General features: G+C 43.0%; 1 protein-coding gene across 1 annotated transcript in view; it reads right to left on the bottom strand.

Moving 5' to 3' along the window:
* The window catches only part of LOC106562593 (aldehyde dehydrogenase family 1 member A3), a 30,114-nt gene extending 5,694 nt beyond the window's left edge, over positions 1–24,420 (bottom strand). Inside the window, exons 1-10 of the mRNA XM_045689474.1 lie at positions 24,079–24,420; positions 23,363–23,467; positions 21,944–22,084; positions 17,967–18,096; positions 14,293–14,354; positions 11,715–11,843; positions 8,248–8,361; positions 7,581–7,683; positions 6,841–7,025; positions 157–321 (exon numbers count right to left, since the gene is read on the bottom strand). Coding sequence (XP_045545430.1) covers positions 157–321; positions 6,841–7,025; positions 7,581–7,683; positions 8,248–8,361; positions 11,715–11,843; positions 14,293–14,354; positions 17,967–18,096; positions 21,944–22,084; positions 23,363–23,467; positions 24,079–24,189 — 1,245 coding nt within the window. The 5' untranslated portion in view covers positions 24,190–24,420. The remainder of the gene's footprint in view (positions 1–156; positions 322–6,840; positions 7,026–7,580; positions 7,684–8,247; positions 8,362–11,714; positions 11,844–14,292; positions 14,355–17,966; positions 18,097–21,943; positions 22,085–23,362; positions 23,468–24,078) is intronic.
* Between the last annotated feature and the right edge of the window lie 266 nt (positions 24,421–24,686).

The raw sequence follows: 24,686 nt of genomic DNA, 5'->3' as shown, positions 1-24,686 counted from the left end.
CACCCAGTTTATAATGAATATCAGGACAGGTTTCGACTGTTAGAGTCTTCTTCAGGCAGCGTTGTGGTGGACGGATGCATCATCCCCAATCCTAACCTTAACCATCTGACAAGAAAATCACAAAACTGACCATAGATCAGCATTTGGATCTCTCACCTCTTCCTTGGCGATGCGCATATGGTCCTTGACATGGGAGAATACGGTGGGCTGGATGTAGAGGCCTGTGTCATCCATGGCCACGCCCCCACACTCCAGTTTGGCTCCCTCCTTCTTCCCGCTGTCAATCAACTCCAGTATCTTATCAAACTGCTTCTGGTCAATCTGGAGGAACAGGGGAAGATAGGAGATGAGAGGAGATGAGGGAAGAGCGAGAGAGAGAGGGAAAGAGAGAGAGGAGAGCGGGAGGGAGGAGAGTGGGAGGGAGAGAGAGGAGAGCGGGAGGGAGGAGAGTGGGAGGGAGAGAGAGGAGAGCGGGAGGGAGGAGAGTGGGAGGGAGAGAGAGAGGAGAGCGGGAGGGAGGAGAGTGGGAGGGAGAGAGGGGAGAGCGGGAGGGAGGAGAGTGGGAGGGAGGAGATGAGAGAGGGAGGGAGGGAGGGAGGGAGTTGGAGGCAGGCAGGGTGATGTCATTACACAAAAGGTAAAGTAATGGCTATAAAGGGAGTATTCGTTTACACACATCCAAAGCTGGCACAGGAGCAAAAGAAAGAACAGCTAGAAAATAATGGGAGGTTTTCTGCTCCCACCACGAGAGATCTTTAGTGAACCTATACTGATAGCCTACATGGATAGCCAACGGCGTAATGGAAACTACGTTTCTGTCAGAAAAGACCTGAAGGACACGTTCTGTAACTGTCCCACATCTTCTCATGCTGTCAGCTGTAGACTAAAAGTAAAGGACTGAACCCTAATTTGTTGGCTGCATGGTTAACTTGAGATAATATTTGATTGACTTCACTGCATGACTTACATGAATATCTGAGTTAAGCACACAGCTCTCAAGTTACAGATGTAGGATCTTCATTTGATCACTTTTTTGTTACTGAGAATTTTTGTGCACCGCAGGAAATGCAAGCCTTTGGAGTTTTTAAAAGGCTCCTAAAGTTTGTAATTTCCACTTAGAAATGTCAGACTTGATTTGCCCTAACGAAAAATGTATCAATCCCCTACAAAAATGTCCATTAACCAAATCCACATAATAATTCACATTTCCTGTTGCTGCAGGAAAACTGGCTCAAATGAAGATTCTACATCTGTAGGATTTGTTCCAAAGTTGGGATCTGATCTAATCGTGAATAATTGCCAAAGACTCCAACCACCTAAGCCATAGACTGCTACCATCCGGCAAACGATACCCGAGCATCGGCTCTCGGACCAACAGGCTCCAAGGCAGCTTCTACCCCAAAACCATAACACTGCTGAAAAGTCAGACTGCTAAATAGTCAACTAACGGTTCCCAAACTATCTGCACTGACTGTCTTTCACTGACCCTCTGCACACTCACTAGACTATATATACACACACTCACTAGACTACATATACTCACTAGACTACACACACTCACTAGACTATATATACACACACACACACACACTAGATATATACACACACACACACACACTAGACTATATACACACACACTCACTCACTAGACTATATATACACACACCGTATACACACTCACTAGACTATATATACACACACACACACTAGACTATATATACACACACCGTAGACACTCACTAGACTACATACACACTCACTAGACTACATATACTCACTAGACTACACACACACACACTCACTAGACTATATATACACACACACTAGATGTGTATATGTGTATATATATATATACACACATATACACACACACACACTAGACTATATACACACACACTCACTAGACTATATATACACTCACTAGACTACACACTCACTAGATGTGTATATGTGTATATATATACACACATATACACACACACACACTAGACTATATACACACACACACTCACTAGACTATATACACACACTCACTAGACTATATATACACACACCGTAGACACTCACTAGACTACATATACTCACTAGACTACACACACACTCACTAGACTATATATACACACACACACACACTAGATATATATATACACACACACTCACTAGACTATATACACACACACACTCACTAGACTACATACACACACACTCACTAGACTACATATACTCACTAGACTACACACACTCACTAGACTATATATACACACACACTAGATATATATATACACACACACACTAGACTATATACACACACACTCACTAGACTATATACACACACTCACTAGACTATATACACACACACCGTATACACACTCACTAGACTATATATACACACACACTCACTAGACTATATACACACACACACACTCACTATACTATATATACACACACCGTAGACACTCACTAGAATTCACATACACACACCGTAGACACACTCACTAGACTACATATACTCACTAGACTACACACACACTCACTAGACTATATATACACACACACACACACACTAGATATATATATACACACACACACTCACTAGACTATATACACACACACTCACTAGACTACATACACACACACACACACTAGACTACATATACTCACTAGACTACACACACTCACTAGACTATATATACACACACTAGATATATATATACACACACACACACACACACTAGACTATATACACACACACACACTAGACTATATACACACACACTCACTAGACTATATACACACACTCACTAGACTATATACACACACACCGTATACACACTCACTAGACTATATATACACACACACTCACTAGACTATATACACACACACACACACACACTCACTAGACTATATATACACACACCGTAGACACTCACTAGAATTCACATACACACACCGTAGACACACTCACTAGACTACATATACTCACTAGACTACACACACACTCACTAGACTATATATACACACACTAGATATATATATATATATATATACACATATACACACACACTCACTAGACTATATATACTCACTAGACTACACACACTCACTAGACTATATATATATATATATATACACACACACACACACACTAGATATATATACACACACACCCACTAGACTATATATACACACACCGTATACACACTCACTAGACTATATATATACACACACTCACTAGACTATATACACACACACCATATACACACACTCACTAGACATATATATATATATATACACACACCACATACACACTCACTAGACTATATATACACACACCACATACACACTCACTAGACTATATTTACATACCGTAAACACATTCACTAGACTGTATATAAACACCATATATACACTCACACCACAGCATCACTCCCTGTAACGGCTGTCGTCGCAAGAAAACCAAGATGCAGCGGAGGTCGTGGATCCATTATGAATATTTAATAAAATGAACCACTATAAACAAAACATAAAACAGCAACGATAGCAAACAGTCCTGTCTGGTCAAAAACGAACGAGACAGAAAACAATCACCCACAAAACCCAAAGGAAAAATAGGCTACTTATGTGTGACTCCCAATCAGCAACAACGAACTTCAGCTGTGCCTGATTGGGAGCCACACACACGGCCCAAAACAAAGAAATACAAAAACATAGAAAAATGAACATAGAACGCCCACCCAATGTAACATCCTAGCCTAACCAAAATAAAGAACAAAAACCCATCTCTATGGCCAGGGCGTTACACTCCCACACAAATCCCTCACACATTCACATCCCTGTACATAGCTCCACATTGATCTGGTACTGGTACTCCCTGTATATAGCTCCACATTGATCTGGTACTGGTACTCCCTGTATATAGCTCCACATTGATCTGGTACTGGTACTTCCTGTATATAGCTCCACATTGATCTGGTACTGGTACTCCCTGTATATAGCTCCACATTGATCTGGTACTGGTACTCCCTGTATATAGCCCCACATTGATCTGGTACTGGTACTCCCTGTATATAGCCTCACATTGATCTGGTACTTGTACTTCCTGTATATAGCTCCACATTGATCTGGTACTGGTACTCCCTGTATATAGCTCCACAGTGATCTGGTACTGGTACTCCCTGTATATAGCTCCACATTGATCTGGTACTGGTACTCCCTTTATATAGCTCCACATTGATCTGGTACTGGTACTCCCTGTATATAGCCTCACATTGATCTGGTACTGGTACTCCCTGTATATAGCTCCACATTGATCTGATACTGGTATTCCCTGTATATAGCCTCACATTGATCTGGTACTGGTACTCCCTGTATATAGCTCCACATTGATCTGGTACTGGTACTCCCTTTATATAGCTCCACAGTGATCTGGTACTGGTACTTCCTGTATATAGCCCCACATTGATCTGGTACTGGTACTCCCTGTATATAGCCCCACATTGATATGGTACTGGTACTCCCTGTATATAGCTCCACATTGATCTGGTACTGGTACTCCCTGTATATAGCCTCACATTGATCTGGTACTGGTACTCCCTGTATATAGCTCCACATTGATCTGATACTGGTATTCCCTGTATATAGCTCCACATTGATCTGGTACTGGTACTTCCTGTATATAGCTCCACATTGATCTGGTACTCCCTGTATATAGCTCCACATTGATCTGGTACTGGTACTCCCTGTATATAGCCTCACATTGATCTGGTACTGGTACTCCCTGTATATAGCCTCACATTGATCTGGTACTGGTACTCCCTGTATATAGCCTCACATTGATCTGGTACTGGTACTCCCTGTATATAGCCTCACATTGATATGGTACTGGTACTCCCTGTATATAGCTCCACATTGATCTGGTACTGGTACTCCCTGTATATAGCTCCACATTGATCTGGTACTGGTACTCCCTGTATATAGCCTCACATTGATCTGGTACTGGTACTCCCTGTATATAGCTCCACATTGATCTGGTACTGGTACTCCCTGTATATAGCCTCACATTGATCTGGTACTGGTACTCCCTGTATATAGCTCCACATTGATCTGATACTGGTACTCCCTGTATATAGCTCCACAGTGATCTGGTACTGGTACTTCCTGTATATAGCTCCACATTGATCTGGTACTGGTACTCCCTGTATATAGCTCCACATTGATCTGGTACTGGTACTCCCTGTATATAGCTCCACATTGATCTGGTACTGGTACTCCCTGTATATAGCCTCACATTGATCTGGTACTGGTACTCCCTGTATATAGCTCCACATTGATCTGATACTGGTATTCCCTGTATATAGCTCCACATTGATCTGGTACTGGTACTTCCTGTATATAGCTCCACATTGATCTGGTACTCCCTGTATATAGCTCCACATTGATCTGGTACTGGTACTCCCTGTATATAGCCTCACATTGATCTGGTACTGGTACTCCCTGTATATAGCCTCACATTGATCTGGTACTGGTACTCCCTGTATATAGCCTCACATTGATCTGGTACTGGTACTCCCTGTATATAGCTCCACATTGATCTGGTACTGGTACTCCCTGTATATAGCCTCACATTGATCTGGTACTGGTACTCCATGTATATAGCTCCACATTGATCTGGTACTGGTACTCCCTGTATATAGCCTCACATTGATCTGGTACTGGTACTCCCTGTATATAGCCTCACATTGATCTGGTACTGGTACTCCCTGTATATAGCTCCACATTGATCTGGTACTGGTACTCCCTGTATATAGCTCCACATTGATCTGGTACTGGTACTCCCTGTATATAGCCTCACATTGATCTGGTACTGGTACTCCCTGTATATAGCTCCACATTGATCTGGTACTGGTACTCCCTGTATATAGCTCCACATTGATCTGGTACTGGTACTCCCTGTATATAGCCTCACATTGATCTGGTACTGGTACTCCATGTATATAGCTCCACATTGATCTGGTACTGGTACTCCCTGTATATAGCCTCACATTGATCTGGTACTGGTACTCCCTGTATATAGCCTCACATTGATCTGGTACTGGTACTCCCTGTATATAGCTCCACATTGATCTGGTACTGGTACTCCCTGTATATAGCCTCACATTGATCTGGTACTGGTACTCCCTGTATATAGCTCCACATTGATCTGGTACTGGTACTTGCTGTATATAGCCTCACATTGATCTGGTACTGGTACTTCCTGTATATAGCTCCACATTGATCTGATACTGGTACTCCCTGTATATAGCTCCACATTGATCTGGTACTGGTACTTGCTGTATATAGCCTCACATTGATCTGGTACTGGTACTTCCTGTATATAGCCTCACATTGATCTGGTACTGGTACTTCCTGTATATAGCTCCATTCTTGTGTATTGTATTGTATTCCTCTTGTGTTACTATTTTATTTTGTATTATTATTTTTAAGCTCTGCATCATTGGGAAAGGTTCAGAAGCAAGCATTTCACTGTAAAGTCCACACCAGTTGTATTCAGCACGTGTGATAAATACAATTGAATACTGTATACAGTCTGTTGCCCCATTTTTTAGCATTTTGCTGTAAGTTGACATATTTGAGATGCTTTTCTACTGGCAGTATCACAGACACAATGACTAGGGGTTGTGGAGTTTGGACGGCTTGCTCTGTATCAGTGGAGACTTTCTGACAAACTGTGTCTGCTCTGCTATCCAAACACCTGTCTGAGAGGCGCCAGAAGAAAATAAAGAAAAGAGAGGGGGAGAGGAGGAGAGAAAAGAAAAGGGGAGAGGAGGAGAGAAGAGACACCTGTGGTCCGTGTGATGTACGTGGGTCCAGGGGGTCTCCTATGACGATACTCTTGGCACTCTCAACGCTGCGGCGTACAAACTCCTCATAGATCTGTTCCTCCACGAAGACACGCGACGCGGCCGTGCAGCACTGGCCCTGGTTGAAGAAGGCTCCCTTTTGGGTCTCCTCCACTGCCAACTGCACTGTTAGTGAACATAGGAGAGATGCTGACGAAGGCTGTCGCCAAATGCCTTAAAGTCCCTCAGAGTAATAACATAACAATTGGCCACATCTTCCCTGAGGGCAAGATTTGGCATGATAAAGACATCATTTTCTGGTTGTAAACTTGGTTTCTGGTCGTATAGACATCAGATAACAAGATTAGAACCAGGTAAATATGTATTTTTCTGGTCACAAACACATTTAAAAGAAACCCTGTCACTTTACAGCCTGTATACAACCTGACCACGACGTCTTCAGAGACGTCGTAAAGACGTCATTGCAACCAGTTTTGCCCGCTGGGTTATCATGTTATATTATTGATATTTTGGATAGGCTAGGAGCCACGATGACACAATGTCCGTCACGATAACCATCACACAGTTCGCAATCTGTCTCGATCTCTATTGCTTACAGGCACACTGTTGATCACACACACTGTGTCAAAGGCCTTTCCTCTGCGCCTAGCAGAGCTGCTGTCTTTGTTCTCCCTCTCTGCCTTGTTGGTTTAGTAGAGAGACAGAAACCACATCACTTACAGTCTGAGTCAGCAAAGACAATGCAGGGGTTCTTCCCACCCAGCTCCAGGGTCACTCTTTTCAGATTACTCTTTGCTGCGGCCTGTTTGATCAACTGGCCTACCTGGGGAGACAAACAGGGTGGGGACGGATCACAGGGGGAAGTCATATAACAATGTGTCATATGGCACATTCAGTTCAAACAAATACTTTAAAAAAATGTATATTGGGATTTGGTAGGGCACGAGGGACTGGTATCGGTGAGACAGATTGTTAATGAAAGCATGTACTGCATGCCGAAATGAGAGAGATACCAACATTTTAAACAAGTGTCAAATAAATGTGACATTTATTATAAAACCCTCAGTATATTTCTGAACATTTAGTGTGTTTCTTTTACAATCCTGTACCCCACTTAGCTTTGAAAAATCATTTATATTCAGCCTTGGGTTCAAATAGTATTTGTTTCCTTTAGATAATTTAGCTGCATTTGATTGAGCTTGTCTGGCACAAAAGTGCAAACCCCGCCCATCTGACACTCCAGGCAGACTACTTGAAAGAAAAATACTACTTGAACCCAGGTCTGTTCATTTGGGAACAGATAGTGAACAGTTACAAAAAAACACAATACTCCAACCAGTTGCCCCGTTCCTTCCAGCATTATGCATACTTCCAAACATGCACGTACCTTTGTAGAACCCGTGAATGCCACTTTGTCGATGCCCATGTGGCTAGCAATGGCTGCGCCTGCTGTGGGGCCGAACCCTGGCACGATGTTCACCACTCCGGGGGGGAAACCAGCCTATCATGGCAACCCGACGACGAATGTTAGTGATCAGAACCATGTGCAAGGGAATAAGGTACACTACTCACTACTTCTTAACCCAGTCAACATGGATGAGTTAAAGATGCATTACACTTTTAAAACCCATGTTGTGGGACATGGTTTCACCTTAACATTAGACTACTCTTAAGGTCTGGAAATATAGGACAAACTTTCATTTATGAGTGAAATGTCCCTTTAAGGAGCACAGTGTGTGAGTATGAGAGAGTTACTCTGGGAATTTCACCAGGTGCTTTTTATTTTATATATATATATAATAAATAAGTATTTTTTTCTGTTCAATTTCCATTGTCGTCTTTGATTGGCTGAACAACTCTCCTATACCCAATGATTAGAAGCAGAACTCTGGTCTTTCCCTTTAAAAATCATTACTGTCGACATGATAAAAGCAAACTGGTCTAATCACATAAGACCAGGGCTTTTCTCTGGGTATAAAACAGCCCGGGATCATTTGGACTAATGGCCGGTAAGAGAAGCCAAATAGGTTTGAAACCAAATGTCTCATAACCTGCGAGGCACTACTACAGTCTCATTTCATACTGTACACACACACACAAAGGCATGCACTGACAAACAAACACACACACATCAGACCACACACACACACACACACACACACACACACACACACACACACACACACACACTGTATTGGTGGGGTAATCCCCGGCCTTTGATGTAGGATCTACGTTGAAGACCTTGATATTTGTTCTCCTGAGCCCCAACATGAGGAGCAGAGTAAAGGGAAAGATCAAGATGTTTGTAATAGAGAAGGGAAAAGGAGGGGGAGGAGAGGAGAGGAGAGGATGAGGAAAGATGAAGATTGGGGAGAGAAGAAGAGAGGGAGGGGAGGGGAGGAAAAGGACAGGACAGAAGAGGAGAGGAGAGGAGAGGATGAGGAGAGATGAGAGGATAGGGGAGAGAAGAGGAGAGGGAGGGGAGGAAAAGGACAGGACAGGACAGAAGGGGAGAGGAGAGGAGAGGAGGATGAGGAAAGATGAGAGGATTGGGGAGAGAAGAAGAGAGGGAGGGGAGGGGAGGAAAAGGACAGGACAGAAGAGGAGAGGAGAGGATGAGGAGAGATGAGAGATGAGAGGATAGGGGAGAGAAGAGGAGAGGGAGGGAGGGGAGGAAAAGGACAGGACAGATGGGGAGAGGAGAGGAGAGGAGAGGAGAGGAGAGGAGAGGAGAGGAGAGGAGAGGAGAGGAGAGGAGAGGAGGGGAGAGCAGGGGAGGGGAGGGAGGGAGGGAGAGGATAGGAGAGATAGAGGAGAGGAGAGATAGAGGGGAGGAAAGGAGAGGAGAGCAGGGGAGGGGAGGGGAGAGGAGAGATAGAGGGGAGGAGAGGAGAGCAGGGGAGGGGAGGGAGGGAGAGGATAGGAGAGATAGAGGAGAGGAGAGATAGAGGGGAGGAAAGGAGAGGAGAGCAGGGGAGGGGAGGGGAGAGGAGAGATTGAGGGGAGGAAAGGAGTGTAGAGCAATGGAGGGGATGGGAGAGGAGAGATAGAGGGGAGGAAAGGAGAGGAGAGCAGGGGAGGGGAGGGGAGAGGAGAAGGGTCTATAGTTTGACCTCAGGTGAGTCTCCTGGTCAACAGACGTAATAGTCAATGTGTCCTGAGGAGGACCAATAGATTGCCTGTTGTTTTTCTGTCCCGTTATAAAGGATAGTTGCATATAATATCTATCTTCATTGCAATGCAGGATTCTCCAAATCCGATCACGGAGAGCTACAGAGAGTGCAGGCTTTACTTCCAATCCAACACGGACACACCTGACTGTTCCAAATAATCAACCAATCCAACACGGACACACCTGACTGTTCCAAATAATCAACCAATCCAACACGGACACACCTGACTGTTCCAAATAATCAACCAATCCAACACTGACACCTGACTGTTCCAAATAATCAACCAATCCAACACGGACACACCTGACTGTTCCAAATAATCAACCAATCCAATACGGACACACCTGACTGTTCCAAATAATCAACCAATCCAACACTGACACCTGACTGTTCCAAATAATCAACCAATCCAACACGGACACACCTGACTGTTGCAAATAATCAACCAATCCAACACGGACACACCTGACTGTTCCAAATAATCAACCAATATAACACTGGCACACCTGACTGTTCCAAATAATCAATCAATCTAATACTGGCACACCTGACTGTTCCAAATAATCAACCAATCTAACACTGACACACCTGACTGTTCCAAATAATCAACCAATCCAACACTGACACACCTGACTGTTCCAAATAATCAACCAATCCAACACTGGCACACCTGACTGTTCCAAATAATCAACCAATCCAACACGGACACACCTGACTGTTCCAAATAATCAACCAATCCAACACTGACACCTGACTGTTCCAAATAATCAACCAATCCAACACGGACACACCTGACTGTTCCAAATAATCAACCAATATAACACTGGCACACCTGACTGTTCCAAATAATCAATCAATCTAATACTGGCACACCTGACTGTTCCAAATAATCAACCAATCTAACACTGACACACCTGACTGTTCCAAATAATCAACCAATCCAACACTGACACACCTGACTGTTCCAAATAATCAACCAATCCAACACTGGCACACCTGACTGTTCCAAATAATTAACCAATCCAACACTGGCACACCTGACTGTTCCAAATAATCAACCAATCCAACACTGGCACACCTGACTGTTCCAAATAATCAACCAATCCAACACGGACACACCTGACTGTTCCAAATAATCAACCAATCCAACACTGGCACACCTGACTGTTCCAAATAATCAACCAATCCAACACGGACACACCTGACTGTTCCAAATAATCAACCAATCTAACACTGACACACCTGACTGTTCCAAATAATCAACCAATCCAACACGGACACACCTGACTGTTCCAAATAATCAACCAATCCAACACTGACACCTGACTGTTCCAAATAATCAACCAATCCAACACTGACACCTGACTGTTCCAAATAATCAACCAATCCAACACTGACACCTGACTGTTCCAAATAATCAACCAATCTAACACTGACACACCTGACTGTTCAAAATAATCAACCAATCTAACACTGACACACCTGACTGTTCCAAATAATCAACCAATCCAACACTGACACACCTGACTGTTCCAAATAATCAACCAATCTAACACTGACACACCTGACCATTCCAAATAATCAACCGATCACAGCCCCTTCAGTCTGCACCATGCTCACCCAGTATAGCTCTTCAGCAACGGAGTTGGAGGCCCCTGTTGTTCCTAAAAGTTTCTCTCACCTCTTTGATGAGAGATCCTAGGTGCAGGGCTGTGAGAGGGGTCTGCTCGGCTGGCTTGATGACCACAGTGTTACCACAGCACAGCGCCGGGGCCACCTTCCACATGAACATCAGCAGGGGGAAGTTCCACTAGGAGACACAAAACAAGTGTATATTTGACAGGCAGGTTGAAAACTTAAAGGGATAGTTCACTCAAAAACGATCTTTTAGTATTTTCTTCATTAGTCCAGTGTTAATATGATCCCTTTATTTGTTGCATGTCAGCAGCCAAGTTTTCAAGATATAGCTCTTTCAGTACAGAGATGTACTATGATGATTTGATTAGAGAGCAAATCAAGACCGCTGTGCTGTCATCCTATAAAGTGATGATTCAAACAATCTGCTTCGAAAACCTCTCTTCTCTCTGCCCTGTTATTTTCCCTACAGAGAACTTAATGAAATAAATGAACAAATAACCAGACCCTCAAACACAAATTAGACAGCAAACGCGTGTAAGAATCCTAATGTTTACTGTTTAAGCATTGTTAACTTTTACAATGCTTTGGATACAGCCGCCACAATTAGGGATTTTTTGGGATGTGTAACCCAAAATACAAGCTTCCTGTTTTTCCTAAGCGATGACTCATGGTCTGCGTGAGTGCCAGTTGTGCTTTTAGTAATTACACGACGTCCTTCAGTATAAATTTCATTTTGATGATATAATCTCCCATGTCGAACAACAGCCTGCTTGTTCCTTTGTTGCCGGAGCAACATAAGAAGTTATATACTTATGCTAGCAGAGAAAGCCCATCGGCCGCATTCAGTCAGTCAAAATGTAGGAATAGAAATGATACCCCAGTCTGGTCTAGACTCTAGTGAACACGGTGCAATGTGATAGCCTTTACTCTAACCTACATGGACCACTATACCACCCCAAGCTTTCTGACAATGTTATAATCAAAAAGGAAATATGGATGTGTTTTTGGATCTGCAAGGGTGCATCCTAAATTACACCCTATTCGCCATATAGTGGGGGTCCCTGGTCATAAGTAGTGCCCTATATAGGGAGCCTGGTGCCATTTGGGACGTAGCCTTAATGTATAGTTGTAAACAGTCATGTTCCTGTAACGGTACACTTCAGTTGGATTTAGAGAGAGAATGCTTTGTGAAGAAAGGTAGAGATTAGGATTAGATTTCCAGTACATGTCCAGGATTTAATTTCACCCTCAGATGGAGTTGAAGTTGGAACCTTAGGTAAAATACAGTTTACTGCGACCACTTACAAACATTATTTTTAAAGACCAATCCAAACTCAAAGCTTAATTTTTGTATCATTCCAAATAAAGTTGCATTTACCTCAAAATGCACTTTCAAGAAAGATCTTACCTGAGAATATAATGGGATAATTTACTCTAATGCATTCCAAATGGAACCCTATTCCCTATATAGTGCACTACAGCCTATAATGCTCAGTCAAATGTAGTGCACTATAGCCTGTAGTGCTCAGTCAAAAGTAGTGCACTACAGCCTATAGTGCTCAGTCAAAAGTAGTGCACTACAGCCTATAATGCTCAGTCAAAAGTAGTGCACTACAGCCTATAATGCTCAGTCAAATGTAGTGCACTATAGCCTATAGTGCTCAGTCACAAAAGTAGTGCACTACAGCCTATAGTGCTCAGTCAAAAGTAGTGCACTACAGCCTATAGTGCTCAGTCAAATGTAGTGCACTACAGCCTATAGTGGTCAGTCAAAAAGTAGTGCACTATGTAGGTACTAGGGTGCCATTTGGGGCGCAGACTGATTGAACTATCTGGTTATTGCTGCAGCTCTACTGATCTATGACTGTCAACACGCATGCTAAGAGTTATATTTCTGTATGTGCCAGGGACACGTAATGCCCTTGGTGCTGAGGCACACAACAATATGGTTTTTGGGGTGACAGCACTGACAGTAAAAAGCATGATGAACGGCTCTTGTGTTGGCACAGAAACACACACACACACACACACACACACACACACACACACACACACACACACACACACACACACACACACACACACAGACACAGACACAGGCACGCACGCACGCACGCACGCACGCACGCACACACACACACACACGCACACTCACGATAACATCCTCCCTTGTCTCTAGAATAAAGGAGGGTATTGGTGCGTCCATCACTATCGTAAATGTCCAACAGTCTGCTGTACTGTAGGCCTGTACTGTATCTGTGTCCCATGGTTATCGTCTGTGGGGATTCTGTTACAGTGAAGGTAAACTCACTGCACTGTACACCTCAGACACTGTACACCTCAGACACTGTACACCTCTGGTCGTTGGGTGGGTGGGTGGCTGGGTGGCTGGGTGGGTGGCTGGGTGGGTGGCTGGGTGGGTGGGTGGCTGGGTGCATGCGTGTGTACGCATGCATCTTTCAGTCAATGTAGGTCAAATTGACCACTTCTATTTGCCAAGTCATTGTGTTTAGCTGTTGTACAGCAGTAGCATGTGTTTAGTACTTGTTCACACCCTGCCAGCAGATTCTACATGTATTATTATTACAGAGTCACAAACACAAAACACTGGTCTGACTTACTGGGATGATGGCTCCACACACACCTATGGGCTCATGTCTGGTGAAACACATAAACGTGTCATCTGGAAAACAACAACACAACAACAAGAGACTCATTATCAATCTCTCTCCACTCCAAATGACATATTACTTCAGGTTTAGAGTCTGTTTGAATGTGGCATCCTTTCCCATTTATTTAGTTTAAAGTCTGTTTAAATGTGGCATCCTTTCTCATTTATTAAGTTTAAAGTCTGTTTAAATGTGGCATCCTTTCTCATTTATTTAGTTTAAAGTCTGTTTAAATGTGGCATCCTTTCTCATTTATTAAGTTTAAAGTCTGTTTAAATGTGGCATCCTTTCCCATTTATTTAGTTTAAAGTCTGTTTAAATGTGGCATCCTTTCTCATTTATTTAGTTTAAAGTCTGTTTAAATGTGGCATCCTTTCCCATTTATTTAGTTTAAGTATGTTTAAATGTGGCATCCTTTCCCATTTATTTAGTTTAAAGTCTGTTTAAATGTGGCATCCTTTCCCATTTATTTAGTTTAAGTATGTTTAAATGTGGCATCCTTTCCCATTTATTTAGTTTAAGTATGTTTAAATGTGGCATCCTTTCTCATTTATTCAGTTTAAAGTCTGTTTAAATGTGGTATCCTTTCCCATTTATTTAGTTTAAGTATGTTTAAATGTGGCATCCTTTCTCATTTATTCAGTTTAAAGTCTGTTTAAATGTGGCATCCTTTCTCATTTATTTAGTTTAAAGTCTGTTTAAATGTGGCATCCTTTCTCATTTATTTAGTTTAAAGTCTGTTTAAATGTGGCATCCTTTCCCATTTATTTTGCTACATCAACCATTTGCATTTTCGAAATGATGGTGAAAAATATCCTTATTAAAGTCTCCATATAAACGGGGAGCACACAGTCATGTTCCCCCTCTGCCCGTCCTAAAAGTCCCTGTGCCTTGCTACTCACATGGCTGAAAGTCCTGTTTAATAGAAGGAAATAGAGCGGGCAGATACAGAGACCCCAATAACCAGACTATTAAGCCTATTGTTTGGAGTGAAATGTCACCCTTGACCTTCTTGGAATGGAGGGGCAATTAAAAGCGTCCCCCATCTCTAACCCCTCCCCCCCCAGGGCGGGGGGAATGCAATGTCCCACCCTCCTCTTTGTCTGTAGTAGTCAACTGGCTTTTTAGGGTAAATACAGTCGAACTATAAATAAGTTAAGTTGGAATGTTTATGCGATAGACTTGACCTTAAACTACTCTGTTCAGCAGAATGTACTTACTTGGGGTGTTGTGGGTACTAAAGGTTTGTTAAAACCCTGCACAAACAACTGTGGTTACAACATGTTAGTGTGCCATGTTGCACATACGTTGCAGCAATTGTTCCACCAATAGTCTACTGTGGTGCAACCAAACTTTTTAGTGCCCTCAACTCTAACAGCACAACTCTTAAGGTAGTCCGACATAAAACAAAGACAGGAAACTGTCTATTATAAAAATACATGTATAATACTGCACAGTAACATGAATTTACACCAACACAAGACATTCCAAAATCCTTTTTCACTACTGTACCACAGTATCTGTGCAACTAAGGTCCACCCTTCTGACATAGCAACTAGCGGGAACAACTTACTCACTCCAGTGCTGCCTTAATGACACCCTATTCCCGATATAGTGCTCTACTTTTGGCACCTTTCTTCCTTCCGTGACATTTTGCATGATCCCCCTCCACTTCCACACACGGACATGTCAAAAGCCCAGCTGATAGCCTAGATAACGGGTTCAATCTGACAGTCTCACTCCGGGACTCTGACCTTGTCTTGTTTCTTCTATTGATGTATGTGGTGATTACAGCCAGACAGACTCCTACACACCCAGGATCCATTATCTCCCTGTGTCCTGGGTGAGCCCACTCATCCCACACTTTACAGCTTATCAAAGGTTCCATTTCCATAGTCAGGGGAGTGGACATGGGATGTACAGTAGAGTACAGGGAATTAGACTGTGTCCCAAATGGCACCCTATTTCCTATGTAGTGTACTACTTTTGAGCAGTGCACCTTTGCTTATTTAGGCCCAGAGCGGGTTTTTTTGTGTGTTTTTTTTAAGGAGAGAGGAATTCCAAACTCCTTTGGTATTTGTATTATTTTCATGACAGGTTAGGAGTAGAGAGACAGAGTAGAGAGAGCAGAAACCAGCAGCCCCATCTCAGGGGGTATTATATGGTTCTAAAGGTGAGAGTGTTACCTGCTCAACCAGACTCCGGGCCAAGGCCCAGAGCTGTTTCTTAGTCACCAAGTTGCTACTGGCAGGTAGAGGAGTGACTATATACATACTATTATACCAGGGGATAGTCACCTTAGTCTGGGAGTTGTTCCTGACAGGTAGAGGAGTGACTTATACAGACTATTATACCAGGGGATAGTCACCTTAGTCTGGGAGTTGTTCCTGACAGGTAGAGGAGTGACTTATACAGACTATTATACCAGGGGATAGTCATCTTAGTCTGGGAGTTGCTACTGACAGAGGCTGATAGAGGAGAGGGCCTTGCAGATATCTACAAAAGGAAAATAATGATCTAAGTCAGTGACTTGCTCCTGATACAGAGAGCGGTAAGAGGATAAAGGAGAGGAGACAGAAGAGACGAGAGAAGAGAGGAGAGAGTAGAGCAAAGAGGAGAGAGGAGAGGAGAGGAGAGGAGAGGAGAGGAGAGGAGAGGAGAGGAGAGGAGAGGAGAGGAGAGGAGAGGAGAGGAGAGGAGAGGAGAGGAGAGGAGAGGAGAGGAGAGGAGAGGAGAGGAGAGGGAGAGAGAGAGAGAGAGGGAGAGAGAGAGAAGAGAGGAGAAAGGAGAGAGAAGAGAGAAGAGAGGAGAGAAGAGAGGAGAGAAGAGAGGAGTGAGGAGAGAAGAGAGGAGTGAGGAGAGAAGAGAGGAGAGAAGAGAGGAGAGAGGAGAGGAGAGGGGGGGCTAACTCAGAGGCGTTGATCAGGCACTGATCTGGAGTGTCTGATTCTCAGCTAATCCCGACACAGACTGTTGCACCTCGCTGATTACCATCAGCCCCCTCTTCCTCTTCCTTTGTCCTCGCCAGCCTTTCGTCTCTCAACTGCCCCATTGGAATCTAATCAGGAGGAAAGAGGGAAGCCTGTTTTGTCTATCTGACGTCCTGCCGTGGCAGCCGAGGATGGTTTTTGACACTGCAATAGGGGGAAGTATTAAGAGGACGGACGAGATGCCACCCAGGGCTGCGGACAATTGACAGATTGGCTGAGTGACTCGACCGCTAATTAACTTGTTTCTTGACGACTGGGCGGAACCAGTGGGCTAATCATATAGTGGACAGAAAGTCTATGTGAGCCATTACGCCACAAAGGAGAGAGACAAGTGATTGTTGCGAAACAGCTTGATCAGATTGACAGGTCATGGACCTTTTTGGGAAATACTTTAATAAAAGCTGGCTGTTATAATGCATTATTACCTGTGATAAGCATATAATAACACTGTTTGGAAATCTTGTTGTATTATAAATGTATGAAATGGTAATAACTGGATCATTACGAGATGATAATGAGACGTTATAAGGAGTCGTAATCCTACGTGCTTTTAACAGATCATAATGCACTATACCTGTAGGTGAAAGTAATAGCCTGGCAATCTAAAAGGTTTTAAAGCAGCACAGAGACACTTACCTACAGGCATGGTTTTGCCATGTATCTTGTCGGCCCAACCGGCATAGTATCTAAGGGTTTTGATGCTGCCGTCCAGATCAATGAAGAAAGAATGTAGGAATGGCTTCCCAGTGTCTATAGTCTCCATAGTCTGTAAAAGAGAATCAGAAACATTGAGCATAGTGCATTAAGGCCACATTAATGCAGGCTATCCTAACTTCTGGGAAACCTGAGGCAGAATCATCTCAATAGGAGAAAAAAATATCTGTTGTGGAACAAAAAATAACTAATAATATATGTTCTCAAAAATCTATTTTGATAGTTTCTGTCATCTTTTACTCAGTCGGCTGCAAGCGCAGCACCATCAACCCCTTGGTTGCTACAAAACAATGTTTTATGCCCTCGACGTGCGCCAAGAAGTGAATATGCTGTGGGAGTTCATGGGTTCAGAAAGAAAAGTAATAATGCTAATAATAATAATGCTAATAGGAGGCTGAGCAGAGGCCAGGGTACGGCATGGCTGCCATCGCTAGCACGGTTGTCTCTCTGTGTAGCCAAGGCTGCTGTGAGCTGGAACATTAGATGACCAGAAAATACAACAGATCCATCTGAATCTGAATGTCATATCAAATGTTTTTGAAATCTAGATGAATAATAATTTCTATAGAGCAGAGGGGTGGACAGAAACCTTGACAAAAGCAATCCATGACGTTGTGCATTTGACAGTATTTCAAAAAGTGACTGTACGTAAGTTACTAAACTCTTTGACGGACACAAGCTGCTTGAAACCACTAAGCCGAATGTGTTGGGGAAGAGAAAAATATTGTATGGTGAGACCCACTGTGTCAAACATGATTTGCACACTTATATGGTGCTATGATGCTCAAGTTCTTTAATTGACTGTCTCATGCCAAGTGGGACACAAGTCAAGTGTTTACCAAAAACCTGGGTCAAATACATACGTCAAATACTTTAAAATAAGCCTACTTGAAAGTATTTGAGGTGCGCTTGATTTACCTTGGGGTTTGGGAGAACCAATAGAGAATGATAGAGGACTTTGTATCAGTCCTATTATGGCATCTGTGAGTGCACTGGCATCACCATTTTGAAGTAGTCAATTTTGTTCTAGTACTTCTTCTATGAGTTGTTAAACAAACTGAAAGGGTGCATACTGCCACCTGGAGTGTGTTGTCTGAACAGGTATAAAGTCAAGGCTGGCGATTTACTGCCACCTGCAGTTATGGAATGAATGTTTGCTTACGAGTATAGTTCATTAGCTGATCCCTCCTGATGACCCTGATGGAATTATGTGATCCTTGTGAATTACACTGACGAAGGCTTAGGAAGGCCGAAATGTTTGTCTATCTACCTACCCCCGAATGAACAAAATACTATAAAGAAACCTTGAATCTCCTTTTTGAGTGCGGACCAGCTACATCCATTTGTGCTCCTTAACCCATTGGAATTCCCACCGAGTTGGCTACTTCAAAATGGTGAAAGGCCTCAATGACACTGCCAATGCTAAATCAGACTTTTGGGCACTAGAGTCCTCTATCTATCTCTATGGGAGAACCAGATAAAGTGCAGCACCAGCAATGACATATGTAGGCTATCTGACCAATAAGATCTAATTTAACCCAATGCAAATGGACAGATAATGAGAGACGAAGCACTGCCACAGAGCTAGAACACCAATAGATTTATCCTGTATCTTTTCATTGAGCTAAACGCAATATCTGGTCTTTATTTCCCCCACAAACAGAACAGGGGTTAGCGTAATTAGCGATACCCCAGCACAAGCAGCCCTCCCAGAGCATGTTTTCAATTAGCAGCCACATGCGATCCCATAATATGACTTCACTCTCATCTGTAACGTTTCATTTACAAATCTGACTCCTAATGCAATCTGGAAACTCAATTGAAAAGGCATTGGAACATGTGAGAAGGCATTGGAACTTGGCTTGGATCACCCACCACTGTAATATCTGATTTGCACTGTCTAAAATAATCCAAGGTGGCCCAACTCAAGATATTTTAGTAACTACAGTAGTTCCACAGCCTTTTTGAGTTGACTCAACTTTTTGGAGAAGTGGCGGCAGGTAGCCTTGTGTTTTTCAACGTTGGGCCAAAAACTGAAAAGTTGTTAGTTCAAATCCTCGAGCCGCAAAGGTGAAGAATCTGTTGACGTGGCCTGGAGCAGGACACGTAACCCTACTAGCACCAGGGGTTGCTGTTAATTATGGCAGACCCTCTCAGGGAGAGTTGGGATATCGCTATGCAGAAAACACATTTCCAATTCATACATGCATATTAATACAACCTTGCACATATATGAAATAGGAGAAATATAAACACCCACCAAATGATGGTGTAGCATAAGCCTCACATTTTAAGTTGGCCAAAACATTGTTCTAACTCATCTATACACTGAATATACCAAACATTATGAACACCTTCTTAATATTCAGTTGCACCCACCTGGCACCTACTACCATGTCCCGTTCAAAGGCACCTACCACCATGTCCCGTTCAAAGGCACCTACCACCATGTCCCGTTCAAAGGTGCCTACTACCATGTCCCGTTCAAAGGCACCTACCACCATGTCCCGTTCAAAGGCACCTACCACCATGTCCCGTTCAAAGGCACCTACTACCATGTCCCGTTCAAAGGCACCTACCACCATGTCCCGTTCAAAGGCACCTACCACCATGTCCCGTTCAAAGGCACCTACCACCATGTCCCGTTCAAAGGCACCTACCACCATGTCCCGTTCAAAGGCACCTACCACCATGTCCCGTTCAAAGGCACCTACCACCATGTCCCGTTCAAAGGCACCTACCACCATGTCCCGTTCAAAGGCACCTACCACCATGTCCCGTTCAAAGGCACCTACCACCATGTCCCGTTCAAAGGCACCTACCACCATGTCCCGTTCAAAGGCACCTACCACCATGTCCCGTTCAAAGGCACCTACCACCATGTCCCGTTCAAAGGCACCTACCACCATGTCCCGTTCAAAGGCACCTACCACCACGTCCCGTTCAAAGGCACCTACCACCATGTCCCGTTCAAAGGCACCTACCACCATGTCCCGTTCAAAGGCACCTACCACCATGTCCCGTTCAAAGGCACCTACCACCATGTCCCGTTCAAAGGCACCTACCACCATGTCCCGTTCAAAGGCACCTACCACCATGTCCCGTTCAAAGGCACCTACCACCATGTCCCGTTCAAAGGCACCTACTACCATGTCCCGTTCAAAGGCACCTAAATCTTGTGTCTTGCCCATTCACCCTCTGAATGGCACACAATCACAACCCATGTCTCAATTGTCTCAAGGCTTAAAACTTCTTTAACCTGTGTCCCCCTTCATCTACACTGATTGAAGTGGATTTAACAAGTGACATCAATAAGGGATCATACAGTAGCTTTCACCTGGATTCACCTGGTCAGTCTATGTCAATCAACTTAAAAATATGTTTTTGATAGATGTTTTGTATGTACATTATTTGATTATTGACAAAAGGCTGTTATATTTTTTTAGGTTAAATTAATACTACACTCCAAAACTATATTTTGGTATTTTTTCCATTAGTCCACTGTCAATACAATTCCATGTCAGTTAAACTTTTTCCCAATTACGGTCTTCTCTTGTAACACACACAGGCCTAATGTCACACAGACACTCACCAACAATATTAGAATGAATGTCAAGGTTGTGTGGGGATTATATAGCAACAAGTGTAGAACTGAAAAATATATATTACTCGAATCGCGACATAGAAGCTTGGAAAAGATTTTCAATCACAGATCATGCACCTTCAGCGTCTGGTGCATTGCGCTGCTGCTGTCAATTCTCTCTGGACACCCAAACTAGATGATAGGCTACCTTCACAACGCAAGTGACAGATGTCAAGTTGACCAATAGGCTGCTAGTTGTAGCCTTCTACAGTCTAGAGACAAATAATGTTAATAGGCCGTTATATCCACAACTTACCGCTAGCAGTGCCCGGTCCCTCTCCATCAGGTCAGCGAGCTTGTGCAGGAGTCGCCCCCGGCTTGACACGTCCATCCTTCGCCACGGCGAGCCCCTCTGGCTGGCCGCCCTGGCAGCCTTTACAGCCTTGTCCACATCTGCCTGCAGGTACACATCAACAGCTTTCACACAGACAACTGATAACCTACCTAAAACATTTCTATGGGTAATATTGTTTTGCATAAGTTACAATTATGAGCAGGCTAATGATAATTGATAGGCCTAATTAATTTGCAAAAATGTATTTTTGTCTGTAGCCTAATAAAGGACCTTGACATTGAGTTGATAGACAGTCACTCTCTCGGTTTTAAATTAGGCTATGGAAAAGGAAATTGAACATATTGGCCGAGATCAAGGGTCTTCAATCTTTTCTTGACCAGGGACCCCCTCCCAGGTAAACTGGCGACCCAGGGACCCCCGTCATTCGTTAGTAAAAACATTTATTTCATGTCTTATCTTATCGTGGGCGGCAGGTAGCCTAGTGGTTAGAGTGTTGGACCAGTAACCGAAAGGTTGCAAGATCTAATCCCCAAGGTAAAAATCTGCCATTCTGCCCCTGAACAAGGCAGTTAACCCACTGTTCCTAGGCCGTCATTGAAAATAAGAATTTGTTCTTAATTGACTTGCCTAGTAAAATGAAGGTAAAATGTTTAAAAAATCATCAGGTGAATCATAATGGCAATGAGAAGTAATCAACATTTTCAAATGATATATTTGGTAAATAGTTTTCATTATTTTGACCTCCCCACATTATAATTGGAAGAGGAAGTGTAGTCTCTAACAGACTATTAGCTAAAAAGGTAGTAACTCCAAACAGATTTTCGCTAAGAGTTTTAGCTGTTTAAACTAAGGTTAGCCATGTCTTGGCAAACATGTCCAAGTCAAGAAGGATTACCAGCAGTGAACGGCACTTGCCGCAATGTTAGCCTATTGACTGTTAGCCTATTGACTGTTAGCCTATTGACTGGTAGCCTACTGACAGGTAGCCTATTGACAGGTAGCCAACTGACAGGTAGCCTATTGACTGGTAGCCTACTGACAGGTAGCCTATTGACTGGTAGCCTACTGACAGGTAGATTATTGACAGGTAGCCTATTGACTGGTAGCCTACTGACAGGTAGCCTATTGACTGGTATTGATTGATTGATATATATATATATTTTAGTAGACCCCCTGCAGTCCCTGAAATGGCAATCAGAACCAGATGAAGAGAGATAGAGAGATAGAGAGATGGAGAGGTGGAGAAAAGACAGGATCACTGCAGTAGTAGTAATCAAATTCTGTTAATTTGATTTAGCAAACATTCCTTTTTTCCTCAAGTCAACTTAGTAATTAAGACATGGGCCTAATCAAACATGAATTAATGTTTTAGGTACATACTTTGTCTGCTTCTTCCACTTCACAGATTTTGACACCTGTTGCTGGATTGAAGGTCTGAAACGTCTTTCCTTTGAGAGAGGTGTGCCACTCATTGTTGATAAAAATCTGTTGGACACAAAGAAAGATGCTGTTTTAAAAAAATACTGTTTTACTCTTGTCCATTAGGCTACTATCAGTAAGCTATATAACACAGGAGCATAACTCAAGTGTGTTTTTTGGTTTTCAAATATATTTTTAATGCAATCTTTTGGATCCAACTCCAATATGAAGACATGAATAGCACACCAACAGGCAAACCACAAACTCTAGCCTGTGCACAGGCTACAGACTAACATGCATTAGAATAACTTGACGAAATTCACCTGCCCTGGCTTATGATGTCTTAAACATGTACTTTGACATTATATTATACCTTATACCTTACACTCAAGTTTCACATTTTTATGGTCACGTGCACTAACTAGTACAGTACGTGCACTAACTAGCACAGTGAAATTATTTTCTTGAATGCTCTTTCCCAACAATGCAGTAGTACTATGTTCAAAACAGTTAAAAAGTTTCTAAACTTATATATTTATATAGTTCAAAACAGTTAAAAAGTTTCGAAAGTTGTGCATACCGGTGTTTCAGATGTTTCGGCTTAATACTTTTTTTCACATTACATTTTCACTATTCAGTGATTGCTGCTATGTTACTTAATAAGACGTGCGTCTCACCTTGGTGTGGCGTATCTCCTGCACTTTGACGGGCTGGGGAAAAGGCATGGGAGGGCTCCCATCGCCATTCGCCCCGGTCACCCCGTTCTCTGTAGTTCCGTTCTGAGCCATTCTGCGTTACCGGTCCAGTCCTGCCACAACTGTATTCTCTATGTGTGTCTGTCTACTGAGCACTACAAGCGCATCCAGCGGTCTTTATAAGAATGCGAAAATCCTCCCTCGCTCTCTCTCTCTCGCTCTCTCCCCAGAGCAGCTGAGGGTAACCCAACTCTGCCCTTATCAAAATATCAGGCCCCAGTATCTGCAGCATGGAATCATAAACCAAAAGCCTCCTGGAATATTGTTGTTAATAGGAATGTTTAACGTAACAGGATAAAGATATAATGACATACACTTTTATATTGACGGTCGGCTACTCAAGGACATGTGTGGCAGGTACAATTTTTGCGTGTCAACTTATTCATTGGGGAAAGTGCAAGGTGTCAAAGTATGGAATTTAAGCCATTCAAATGGATGCTAATTACTGTGGATGCTTTTAGACTACAGATGGCAAAATTGTAGAACACTGACAGCAGTACGTTCAAGTGTATACATTTCCAACACAATCT

The sequence above is a fragment of the Salmo salar genome, chromosome ssa11 (assembly GCF_905237065.1).
Source record: "Salmo salar chromosome ssa11, Ssal_v3.1, whole genome shotgun sequence".
Classification (NCBI taxonomy): Eukaryota; Metazoa; Chordata; class Actinopteri; order Salmoniformes; family Salmonidae; genus Salmo; species Salmo salar.
The sequence above is the reverse complement of the archived record's forward strand: the minus strand, read 5'-3'. Positions and strand labels throughout refer to the sequence as shown.